Source organism: Pseudopipra pipra, chromosome 1 (genome assembly GCF_036250125.1).
Source record: "Pseudopipra pipra isolate bDixPip1 chromosome 1, bDixPip1.hap1, whole genome shotgun sequence".
Classification (NCBI taxonomy): Eukaryota; Metazoa; Chordata; class Aves; order Passeriformes; family Pipridae; genus Pseudopipra; species Pseudopipra pipra.
Window position 1 is genome coordinate 65,679,142 of NC_087549.1, and position 11,998 is coordinate 65,691,139.

Consider the following 11,998-nt stretch of genomic DNA (forward strand, 5'->3'; position numbering starts at 1 on the left):
CAGCCTGACGAGGGCGGAGAATCCAACCCTCCTCCTCCTCTTCCTCCTCCTCCGCCGGCGCCTCCCTGGCGCGTCACGGCGGGCGCCGGGCGAAGGAAGATGGCGGCGGCCGGGGCTGGCGCGGGGCGGAAGCAGGTGCGGCAGGAGGAGCTGCGGCGCCTCATGCGGGAGAAGCAGCGCCAGAACGCGGGGAAGAAGCGGATCGACTCGCCCTTCGCCAAATATCCTCGGCGTCGGGCTCCCCGGCGCTCGGCTTGGGGGCTGAGGGAGGGAGGGAGGGAGGAAAGAAAGAAGGGATAGAGGGAGAGGGAGTCCGCGCCCGCACGCTGCTTCTTCCCTTAACGTGGCCGACACGTACAACAGCCTGGGGCACCTGAGCTGCTCCCTGTGCAACGCGCCCGTGAAGAGCGAGCTGCTGTGGCAGACCCACGTCCTGGGGAAGCAGCACCGGGAGGTGAGCGGGGTTTGCGGAGGGGCGGTGGTGCTGGTGTGCCGCTGGTCCCGGGGGCGCGGGGGATGCGGGTCTCGGCTCGGCGTTGTCTGGGGCTTTGCCATTCGGGAGCACCGGGGCAGCACATGAGAAGGGGGAGGGATTATTGGGGAAAGGTCCCCCCGCCGGAACGGGGGCTTGGGGGTTCGCTGCTCCCGAGGGTTCGCAGTAATGGGAGCAGCGCAGCACCCTCCGGGGTGCGGGAAGAGTGTGAAAACAAGCCTGGTTGGTTCGTCCGCTTTTTGTTTTCTTAAAAGCTGTGCAGGGATTGAAAGGCCAGCGCTTAAAAGGGGGGGTCCTGTGTCTTTCAATTGGCCTGCCCGTAAGGTGAAGCAGTTCCCACCTAAGCCACAGCTTTTGGCTGTCACTTGTCTGAAGCTCGGACTGTGAAACCCCTCTGGGGGTTGCTCTGGTACCTGTGTGCTGTCAAGTGACAGCTTAGGAAAATATATTAAGGTTAAGAAAATATGCCTTTTTTTTTTCTTTGTAATTTAGCAGTAAAGATGAAGAATTTATAAAATGATTCACAGAGCTTGTAATTTGGATGCAGCCTTAAATCTGGGGGAGGGATTTTAATCCTTCTAAGTTCTGCTGCTGCTTCTTAGCAGAAACTGGGAGATGATGCTTAATTTTACAAGTACCGAGGAAAACACCAAAAGAACTGAGGGGTTCCTAGTTCATTGCCTGCATTCAGACTAGATGACCATGGCAAGGCACACTGACATGTCTTTAACGCTAGTGCTGTGTTTTAATTTTAAAACACTTAATATCCCAGGCCCTTAGAATGAGTCCAGCCCTCCTGCTTTCTCCTCCAGTGCCTTACTGCTGTCAGTATCTTTCCTTTCTTACTCATACAGTTTCCCTTGTGCAGGTGCCTGTCCCCATGTCACATCATTCCAGAGGTTGGCAGTCTTTGTTTCAGTGATCCTGTTCTAGAAAGATGTTAGCTCACTTTTATAATGTTCTAAAAGCACTGTATTTTAAGATGCGATCCAGAAGTTGCTGCTAGGAAAGTGTCCTGAATTTTTACTTCTTTACAGAGAGTTGCAGAATTAAAAGGTACAAAGCAGACTGCAACTGGTTCAGCTGCTGGCACATCATCTCATCCTGTCAAGAGAAAAACTGTTGACACAGAAAATACAGAGCTAAAAAGAGTAAAAGGTGAGGAGAGAAAAATACTTATCAAGTACCTGCCAGAATCCAGCCATTTTACATCCTGAGTGTTTTTGGTTTATTTTTTGTCCTTTGGAAGTGAGCGTGAGTACACATGAATACACAAGACTGTTGAGTTAATGTCAGCCAATTGTGGCTAGAAAAGGAAGAAATCTGTCTTTCTCTGTGAGTTCACTGTCAGGAGAAAACAATGCCTTTGGCAGTTTTCTTCTGGGTTTTTGGTACATCACAGAACTGTGGGCTTGGCCCAAACAGAACCAGTAGCAGTGTAAGCTAAACAGTAGAAGCACTTGCCCAGAAGTGGTGTTAATCCTTTTCAGTGGGATCAAGCCACTGTTTTACCTCAAACCATGCCTCAAAGTTCTTGCTAAAGGAAAGCTAGTTAATTTTTTTTCTCTTGGTGTAGAAATGTAAACCCTTGAAATACACCAAAGTGTGCATTTGTGAACTTGCCTCTGTAGTGGGAGTCTGAGGGTTGTTTCTTGTAAAAGCATGAATTTTAAGGAGTGACTCTTGGCTGTTGTACAGGTACAGACGAAAAGCCACATACATCTACAGCTGGGTAAGTAGATCTTATTACATATGATTTCTTTGTAACTACCAGCAGCTGCATTTTCGCCCAGTTCTTCCTTGTCACTCTTTCCTAGCCAAGGGTAAAGGTTCAGAGTGTCAGCAGATCCCTGCTTCTGCTCATTTTCTAATGGGGTTGTATATTCCTGAACATGGCAGCATCTTCCTCAGTGCAGATGAGAAAATCCTATCTACTCTTAGAATCTCTGGGAAAACAGGAATTCTTTTACTGTCACTATCAGACTTTTAGGGATTATCATGGTGGTATTATACAGTTTGCTATAATGAATGTAACTGGATTACGGCATGCACTCTAATCTTTAATGCTAGCGTACTGCAGAAGAGGTGGTAGTCTGAAATTAAGACAAATTTTGAATGTATAATTAAATGATATTTACAAAAACAGCTAACAAATGTCATCAGTAGATCTTTGTTTAAGATGGTTTTTGTCACTTAAAATTCATGTAAGTGCATATCCTCTAACAAATAAAGGACTGTATTTGACTTCAAGGGAGTGGGTTAAGCACCTTTACTGCCACTAAAAATTTCTGATATGTTTGGACATCTTTGCAGGATTGGTAGATGTCACATGAGACCTGAAGGTCTCATGTACCTGAGGGTACACTTCACAGGCTGAATTATTATTATCTTGCATAGATATTACATACAGTTACCTTGTAGAAGTTTTGAGTTTGTGTGCAAAATTAACACTTGAGAGGTTTGTTGATTTCTGAACTCATCCGTGTGATTAGTTTAAAATATAACAAGGAAAATTGTTTGGCTTGGAGGCCTGTAGCTATTCTAAGCAAATCTGGGTTTTCTTACTGCTGAGCCTGTGTGGCTTTTCTAAGCTGCAGTTCTGGGCAGCAGTAGGTACCCAAAATAAGTAGTTGTGTTACATGTAGTTATCAAGGTTTATTGTGAAGTTTGAAATCGTTCTGTTGTGGGCTCTTTACTAGGCTGCCATCAGATTTTTTTGATGAAGCGGAGCAAGACAGTGCAAATGTACAGCTTTCCAAGGGTCCAGGTCCCAGTTTATTGTCAGGAAATTATGATGATGACGATGATGATGAAGAGGAGGAACAAGAACAATCAAGCAAATCTTCCATTATGCATAAAACTGAAATCCCAACTCAAGAAGCAATAGCTAATTCTCTGCCTGCAGGTAATGCTGACTGAAATAGTAAGTGATTCAGTAAGGAAAAGCTGTATTTTAACTGATGATGAAGGGGTTTTAATTTATTTTTCTAATTGTTGCCATTAGCTGGTTAGGGTGGGTAATACTGGAATTAGAGGAAGGAGATTCTTTGCTAGTTTGTTATTATGTGGTGGTTTGTCAGCATGATTATTGATTTTATGTTCTAATCGTTTGAGGCTGTCAAGTGAGATAATGCCTGGGTGTTTTTCCCTTGATTCAGTAGGGTGTTAATTGATATTCCTGTCTAGTCAGAATTTTAGAAACTGCTTGCATAGCTCTTCTTTTTGTCATAGACTTCTGTCCTTCCCTATAGACTTCTTTGACAGCAAAACTCCTGCTGCTCCTGTAGTTTCCCATTCAGGATCCATACAGAAAGCAGAGGTACAAGAGAAGATAGTGGAAAGGTAAGCAGTCGAATCAAATATTGATAGTTTTAGGAGTTGTAATTATTCTTACAGGAAGTACAGACCATGATCACTTAGAAATCTGTCACGTTGTTAAGCTGCATTCAGAATAGTTTGTATATATGCCACCCTCTGGCATTATTTCAGACAGGTATTTTGCACCTTAGGGACAGAATAAGACATGGAGGAATGCCATACAATATCTGTTAGACATGTCTATTTGCAAATTTTAACACAGGGTGCTGTGGAAGCTTAATGTCAGCCACTGCTTATAACTGCTTGTTCTGTAGTAATGGTTCAGCTCACTTGAGCACTTGTAGACAGTGGTTTAGTCTTTCAGAAGTAGTGACTGTGCTGTTAAAATGTTTGGATGCTCAGCACAGTGGAAAGAATACTTAAGAAGCATAAGCTGTAGTGCTTGTTTTCACAGTGAGATTTAAACCCTTTTGTGAATTTCCTTGTCAGTGAGGCAAGACCAAGCTGAAGAAGGAAGTTTTGATGATTATAGGTAAAATTTGGGTCTTAAAAAACGTGGTCCATTTCTAGGTACTTTTATAAAAGATTATGGATTTTATTCTTGACTTTTTAACTCTACAGTAAATCAGGTTGTAAACTGTTAACCTGGGCTTATAGTAATCAAATATTTCAGGAAAGAAAACACTGCTGAAGCTTTGCCAGAAGGTTTCTTTGATGATCCTGAAGTGGACGCAAAAGTAAGTGATCTACTCTTTTTTATGCTGCAAGATTTATTTCTGCCAGTTGTAATCATTTTCTGAGTAGATGCTTCTCCAGATAATCAGTCATACCAGAATAAAAGAAAATGACTGAACTATTTAGAATACAATAGACTATTTCAGTTGGAAGGGACCTACAGCAACCATCTAGTCCAACTGCCTGACCACTTCAGGGCTGACCAAAAGTTACAGCACGTTATTGAGGGCATTGTCCAAATGCCTCTTGAGCACTGGCAGGCTTGGGGCATGGACACCCTCTCCAGGAAGCCTGTTCCACCCTCACACTTCCTTCAACTTGCACAGTGCCAAATGACCAAAACAAACACTGATATTTCAAACACCAACCTTTTTGTTTTGTTTTGTTTTGTAAAATTTGCCACAGATTTGATGACTTTCTTGCTTTCTTTATTGAAATAATAGTGCTATAGGCTCAAGTCTTTTTTATTTTCCATGAGTATATTTCCCTGTTCACACTGTGGAAGGCTACTGTTGTATTTAAATTGCATTGTGAGGTCCAGCCATGACATCTAATTTGGAGACCTTCCAAATAATGCTTCTTTATGTTTAGTCCCAATGTCTCAGCTAACAAGCTTAGGTGTCTTATTTACTCTGACAAGATTCTTTTGGCACCACTCATGCCCACATGTTGCCATATGTGAATAGTTTTTGAACAATGATGTTCTGAATACTGAAATACGTAGCTGAAAAAGCGACTTCTTTTTTTGCTTGCTTTGGTTTGATTTTCTTGGTTTTGTTTGGTTGGTTTTGGGTTTTTGTTGGGTTTTTTTTTGGGGGGGAGGGTGTTTTTCATTTTCTGTTTGTTTTCTTCGCGTATGACTAACTGAAGTGTTAAATTTTTCAAATACTTAGTTTCATCATGAGTTGGGAAGCTTGTACAAAGCTGGGAATACCTAGCAGGCAGAGGAGAATCTGCTTATATCTGTGAGGACACTGGTTAGTGATCTTTGTTCTGGTTATTGCCTCAACTGATAAAATTTACAAGCAGTTACTTGTTCCAACAAGCTCTTCCTGGAACTGGTGCAGATGCTCTTCCTTTTAATGAGCTCTTTCTGAGTGTAGCTAATACTCAGACAAAAGGACATCACTTAAATTGAGATGGCTGCAGTGGTCCTGTTTTGGAATCATAACATAAAATAATTATTTTAAAAATTATCTGAGCATTTGGAAGGGAGATTGTGGGCATCAAAAATGTTTGTTATTTACATCGGGTATTTGTAAAGTGTATAAATTCTAGATTAGATAAATATTTCAAGAAAAAATAACTTTAGTGTTTAAATTTATTGTAAGAAATACAAATAATTATGAATTACAAAAGACAACCACAATGCATAATAACACAGTACATACACATATGATAGAAATAATCACAGAACAGAAAAATGAAATGATGACTATTACTTCCCAGTATGAATTTGCTTGGAAGCTTCTAATTTATTCTATAAACTTAATTCATACTACTAGATTTTGTATAATTACTCAGGAACAAAATGTACCAAACTGTTTTCTTTACCGTGGTGATGACTGATGTGTCACCAAAAGAGCAGAACAAATAAAGGAAAAATAAAACTAATGCAAAAAGATGGTGTCATGAATTACTGTGTTCAAACTGCTTAGTTCTCCAAGCTATATAATTTCTACCCAGTCCTGAGTCAGGCATAATCTGTCATCTAACGTGTTATATGCCACATCTTCCAGTCTTGAGTTGTGAAAGTTCTGATTACACAGGTAGATAATCTTGTTTATTTATTGGCATTAAAAGCACAATCTGGTTTTGATTACCTTAGTTGTAGATCTGAAACACATTCTTACAGCTACTGCTTTTTCAGACTTCATGTCTTAGTAACTAATGCCATCTACCACAGAATAAAAAGCTTTACGTGCCACTAAAATTGATTTGTAGCTGTACATTTTCTTCTGTTAGCCAACAAAATTAGACTAGATTTGAAATACAGTCAGACTATCTAACAACAACAGCGACTGAAAAAGCTGATGTTCTATGTTATGCCAAAGACAAATAATTTACTGCTTTTTGGCTTGTGAAATGGCTACTGTATGCAATTGAACAGGCAGTTTACAGAAGAATTTAGAAGTTATCACCTGACACAGAGAAATTCCAGTCCATCCAATTAACAGACTTAGTCACTTTTGTTACTCCAGATGTTCCACACCAGCCATGCTTGATTATTCTTTAATGCTACAGTCACTGATGTTGTTTTAATCCAGGAGTCAGATTTTTCCTCCAAAACCATTGTGCAGGTGCACTCTCTTACTCATATGCATTACTTAAACTGAAGTACATCGACCAGACTTTTCTGATAGCATAATTTTTCCTATTTCTCCTGATATTTTACAGTGCCCCAAGGAGTCACTAGACATAAATGGTTAACTTACAAATTTTCATGTTCCTTAGGTGAGAAAAGTTGATGCTCCAAAGGATCAGATGGACAAAGAATGGGATGAATTTCAAAAGGCAATGCGACAGGTCAACACAGTAAGTAATGGAATCTATTTTTATTGATTCTAAATACTATACACAATAAAGAAAACAACAGTTTCATGCAGCTCTGCAGAATGACTGACATCTGCATTTGTCAGCTGTTTGTTTCAATGCAGTGTGTGGTTAAATGCACTGTATAAATGAGCAAAGGGTTCCTTCTATTTTCCACTTAAAGGAAATTAAGTTGAAAAACCTTTGATCAGGATCCAGTCATCAGTGTGTATCTAGTTACATTTGTTAAACTGTATTTTATTTAAATACTGTTTAGATAACCTATACCTCAGATCAGTGTCCTCTATCCAAACAGGACATGATTGTGGACTCTTCTTTAGATCTAGAGATATATGTATATTTTAACCTCTAAAAACACAGAACGAAACACACCCATTTGTCTGCCTTTTTCAAAATGTATCTATAAAGTGTAGGTAACCTGGGTTTCATGGTTAATTTAAATGTACTGGAAAGGAACCCCAAAATTTGGGAAAGTGACAAAGGAGTTTGTGTGTGAGACACATAAATTGGCCACAGTTTTTCTGTACTTCAATTTTTACTGTTTAGCATTGCATGGAAAGTCTTCCTGCAGCAGGTTTTCATCTGCCCTTTTGTACAATATAAAACTGTACTAAAGAATACCTGGTGTTCTCAGTCTTCCCCTAGAATATTTGCTTTTTTTAAAATTATTTTAATTGTAAATAATTACTCATCTGTCAACTGCTAAGAAAAGTGATGCAGAAAAATTTATCATTGCTCATTTTAAAGCCGTCAGCACTATAAACAGAGCGAATGTTCATACAAAAGCAGTGGTGGATACATTTTGCTAGCATAAGCCATTCAGATATTCTTCAGCTTAGGAGGAATCTTCTCAGTTATGCGTGGACCATTGATTGCATAGCATCTCCCAGACATTCAGATTTGAGAAAGTATATGCTGAAAAAAATAACAGGTTAGAAACACTTCGGGATCTAGCGGGAATATTTAAGTGATATGTTCAACAAGTGTGTGTAATTAAGTCCTAAGCACTGGGATATAGCTCCTGTTTCAACCTCAGACTTTGGATGTGTGTAGTTTGTTTATGCTCAGTTTCAAATTGCAGTGTATTGAAAAAAATCAAAAGATTAACCCCAAAGCAGCCAATCTACTTTTGCTTTTATGAAAAAACATTTCCATTTCATATCAAACCACACCATTTTTTTTTCTGTATTTGCCCTTGTGAAAGTGGGAATATACATATAGGAGATTGACACTAACTCGAGATAGGAGGGAGGAGGGAAAGACAGACATCATAAAGGAACGAAAGTGGAATTCAGGATGAAGGTGAATTTTCTTGGTGCTTTTCTGGTTTAGATTTCAGAAGCAATAGTGGCAGAAGATGATGAGGAGGGACGACTAGATCGCCAGATTGGAGAAATTGATGAGCAGATGTAAGTAGATCAATTTTTCCTCAAACTCTCTGTTCTCCAGCAGTAATGGACTGCTACTTGACTAGAGTGATAAAAACATTTTTTATCTGTGATACTACCTTTCATTAATCACCTGAATATTTGAAGGACAGACTCCCTCAAATTGCAGAATTATACCTAATAAAGACATGAGTTCTGGTGCAAAGTTATGTAACTTTCTCCAAAGAAAAAACACACGTGAGTCACTGAAAGTACAGAAGGCAAATTCTTGGAACAAACTGTCCCCCCTTCCCTTGTCAAATGTCTTAATTTGTATTTTTCTGGTATTTCTGTGCACATTTTTAAAAAGCATTTGGTGTACTGAAATGTTCTATTCTGTGACCAACTCTGCTTGTTTCTAGTAAAAGTTTACTTAAAGTTTACGTTGAACAATGTACTACATTTAATGAAGTGGTTTGTTTTGTTTTGCTGAAATGGTAGATGTGGCGGTTGGATAAGCATTAGTTTAAACTCAAGTAACCTGAAATACAGCTTTGTAGAACAGTTTGTTACCATTATCATGTAGCTTAACACATTGATTAATAGTGATAATGGCAGTAGTAGCGACTGAAAAGATGAATTCTGATTTTGATGAACCTTGCAACAAAAAGAAGACACAAAAAATTAAAGCAACACTTAAGACATCTGGGCAGATTTACACGCTACACATCAGTGTATACTAACAATAGCATTGTGTTCAAACTGAGCTTTGGTATTACAGGAGTGTCTTTTAACAGTGTTCATCTAATTCTGCAGAGGGCTGGGGAGAGCTAAACCTGCCTCTCTGAGGATTCACTTTTCTCAGTAGCTAAGGATGCTATAATACACAGAACCAAATTCAGAAATTTGTAGAGAATTTCAAGTTTGTTACTGAAATTAATTTTCCCCAAAATAAAAGTTACAAATAGATTTTTAGAGTTTTTGTAGCTTTGTCTTTTGACTGTATTTAAATGCAGGCTATTTCAAATTAAACTGAAAATCAAATTAATTCCAGAGACATTAATGTTTTCCTTAGCCTTCAAAGTTTCAGCTATGACTCCCTGTAAGTAATTGTATTTGAGATATACAAGGGGAAGCAGGATCTGGATTGTAATCTTTCCCTGGTGTCTTTTCTTAGCAAAGATGTATTTAAATCAGGCAGGTACTAGTTGGCATTTTCAACAAAATACAGTGTTTAAAATGGCTAGAATAATTGTTACAGAACATATTTCAAGGACAGAACTTTTTAAGTAAATGGAAAACTGAAACTTTTGGATTATGTTTACTTAAAATGTTCTGCTGTAGCACATAGGAAGCAGATAAAGAATCTGAACACTTGTGCTGCTTTTTTATTTTCAGAGATGCCACTTCTAAGTTATCAAAATTGATAACCAATTGATGTCTCACCTTTCTATCACATATGAAAACCATAAGTTGAGGAAAGAATGGTGTATCTTCTTGTGTGGAAGTAAATATTGGTTCTGTGCTCTTTAAAAAATGATTTGTGGTGGTACTGCAGTTGTTAAAATATTTGGATTTGATCTCATTGCTAGAGATTGCCCACACCGTTCCTCTCCTCCGGTCTCTTTCCACCTGATTAACACAGAGAAGGTGCAGTAGCATCTTGAAAGCTTATTTTTTTAATGGATTGATTGGAAGCTGTAAAGCTTCTTTATCCAAAGCTGGAGAAGCAAAATCCAGCACTGTAGATGATCAAATTAATGTGAAAAGGCCATAAGTGTTAATAGGTGGTTTACTTTTCAACAGTGAATGTTATCGCCGTGTCGAGCTTTTGCGTAACCGCCAAGACGAGATGAAGGAGAAGCTAAAGGAAGCCATGAGGTTAAGAGCAACACAAGAGAAAGAGGATGAGGATATTGGTAGTGAAGATGAAGAAGAACTGCAGGATTTGCTGTCTCAAGACTGGCGGGTGAAAGGGGCATTGTTGTAGCATTTCTGCAACATGGTTGATACTCTTTTTATCTGTAATGTTACTTCCATTATTAGAAGTGAGACACTTTTGTTAATTATTTATTTAAAGAGGATTGTGAGATGGTAAAGAGCCAAGTGTTTTAAGAAAAAAAATCTTTGTAGATCTAAGTGGTGTATTACTTGTTGTAAAAACTGTACATTGCAAATGTTTTACAATATTGAATGCACCTTTCCTATTAAAATTATTGGTTTCTTACCAGAAGTATTTTAGTGGGATTAATAAGTTTATAAAGAATCTCTGAGGTTTTGGAAGCATTAACTATATTTGGTAATTTTGAGACTTGGCTTAATGTGTATAGAAGTAAAGGATTTGAATAGTCTATGGAGTTTTTCCAGACTGGGGGGTTAGGGAAAGGAAAATATTATACATTTATGTTTTCTTAAAATTTTAAGTGCTCTTTTGTCCATTGCCCCAGCTTCCAATAAAATATGTACATTTTTTTTCAGGATCTGTTACAGTTTCTCTGTGTATATAAGGACTAGCTCAGAAATGCTGAGTTACAGCTTCTCCACAGTGTATACTCTGTGATGTGCCATAGGCAGTGCTAAATATTTTTCTTTATAGTATCCTGTTTTGCTTAGTGCAGCCATCATGTAGCATACCTCACATTTGAACCAGAGGGATAAGAATACAGTAGTTACATATCTGCATTAAATGAAAGGGTGACAAAATGCCAGAGAGGAAGGTACTGCACTGGACACTGAGAAGGTAAAATAATTTCTCTAGCTGTAAATACTGGAAATTTTCTTTAAATATTATCTTAGGCACTGAGAGCATCTAAAATTAATTTCTGTTCTGATAAACACAGATTCTAAGTAAAATGAAGAACCAACAAATTTGACGAGACTGGGACATGAAAAGCAGACCTACCTTAAGCATGGGTAAGTGTCTCTTTTTTATTTTTTTAATGAAGCAAATCTTAAAACATTTCAAATTTGCTGAACACTTGGAAAAAATAGGAGATGTGTGGCTTGATTTATATCAAAAAGTAAAGTTGTGAAGGAGCAGTTTAACGTTTTCCTTTAAGATTCTACTTTCAAAACTAGATTTTAAAGGGAGAAAACAAGCTTTACTCTTATGAGGGCGTTCTCATTACTTGTCTCAGAGATGTTTATGAACCAAGCAATAAAGATTAAAACTAAAGTTAGATATTTGATTTGCCTGTTTTGGAAGAACGATTTGATACGGTGGGAGCCCTTTCCGTATAGTGGTAGAGATGCTTTTTTATCACTCCCGATTTCCATGATGCTTGGGTTCAGCTCTTTATATTTATAAAGCTGTCAAAATTCAAGCAATGGTCCTTAGCAGTTTATTGCATCCATTTATTCCTGCTCACATGTGCTGGATTACAGCCATTGGGTCTTGGTTGATTTAATAACCCTAAATGTAAGTAGCTGTTGCTGCTAAAATGTTTGATGAAACACTGCAGTCTTACATGAATTAGTACTGTCATTAAAATAGCAATATTCAGAGAGTACTGAAATAGAGAATAAGCATTCA

General features: G+C 38.4%; 2 protein-coding genes across 7 annotated transcripts in view; one reads left to right on the forward strand and one right to left on the reverse strand.

Moving 5' to 3' along the window:
- Window positions 1-89: 89 nt before the first annotated feature.
- Window positions 90-10,946, forward strand: ZNF830 (zinc finger protein 830). Its single transcript, XM_064659858.1, has 10 exons — window positions 90-221; window positions 355-454; window positions 1,531-1,651; window positions 2,192-2,225; window positions 3,193-3,398; window positions 3,745-3,835; window positions 4,485-4,548; window positions 7,001-7,081; window positions 8,432-8,508; window positions 10,273-10,946. Exons 1-10 carry the CDS (start codon window positions 100-102, stop codon window positions 10,454-10,456), a joined length of 1,080 nt encoding a protein of 359 aa, XP_064515928.1. The 5' UTR covers window positions 90-99; the 3' UTR covers window positions 10,457-10,946.
- Window positions 5,850-11,998, reverse strand: part of LOC135416490 (poly(rC)-binding protein 3-like) — a 503,073-nt gene continuing 496,924 nt past the window's right edge. For all 6 annotated transcript variants that reach the window (XM_064659821.1, XM_064659812.1, XM_064659844.1 and 3 more), the window contains one exon: window positions 5,850-8,014. In XM_064659821.1, coding sequence (XP_064515891.1) covers window positions 7,950-8,014 — 65 coding nt within the window. In that variant the 3' untranslated portion in view covers window positions 5,850-7,949. The remainder of the gene's footprint in view (window positions 8,015-11,998) is intronic.

Bases quoted from the DNA above. Each gene is read 5' to 3' on its own strand.
- ZNF830 (XM_064659858.1), top strand. From the start codon at position 100: ATGGCGGCGGCCGGGGCTGGCGCGGGGCGGAAGCAGGTGCGGCAGGAG. The intron at 455-1,530 runs GTGAGCGGGGTT...ACTTCTTTACAG, and splicing joins TGGGGAAGCAGCACCGGGAG to AGAGTTGCAGAATTAAAAGG. The intron at 1,652-2,191 runs GTGAGGAGAGAA...GCTGTTGTACAG, and splicing joins AGAGCTAAAAAGAGTAAAAG to GTACAGACGAAAAGCCACAT.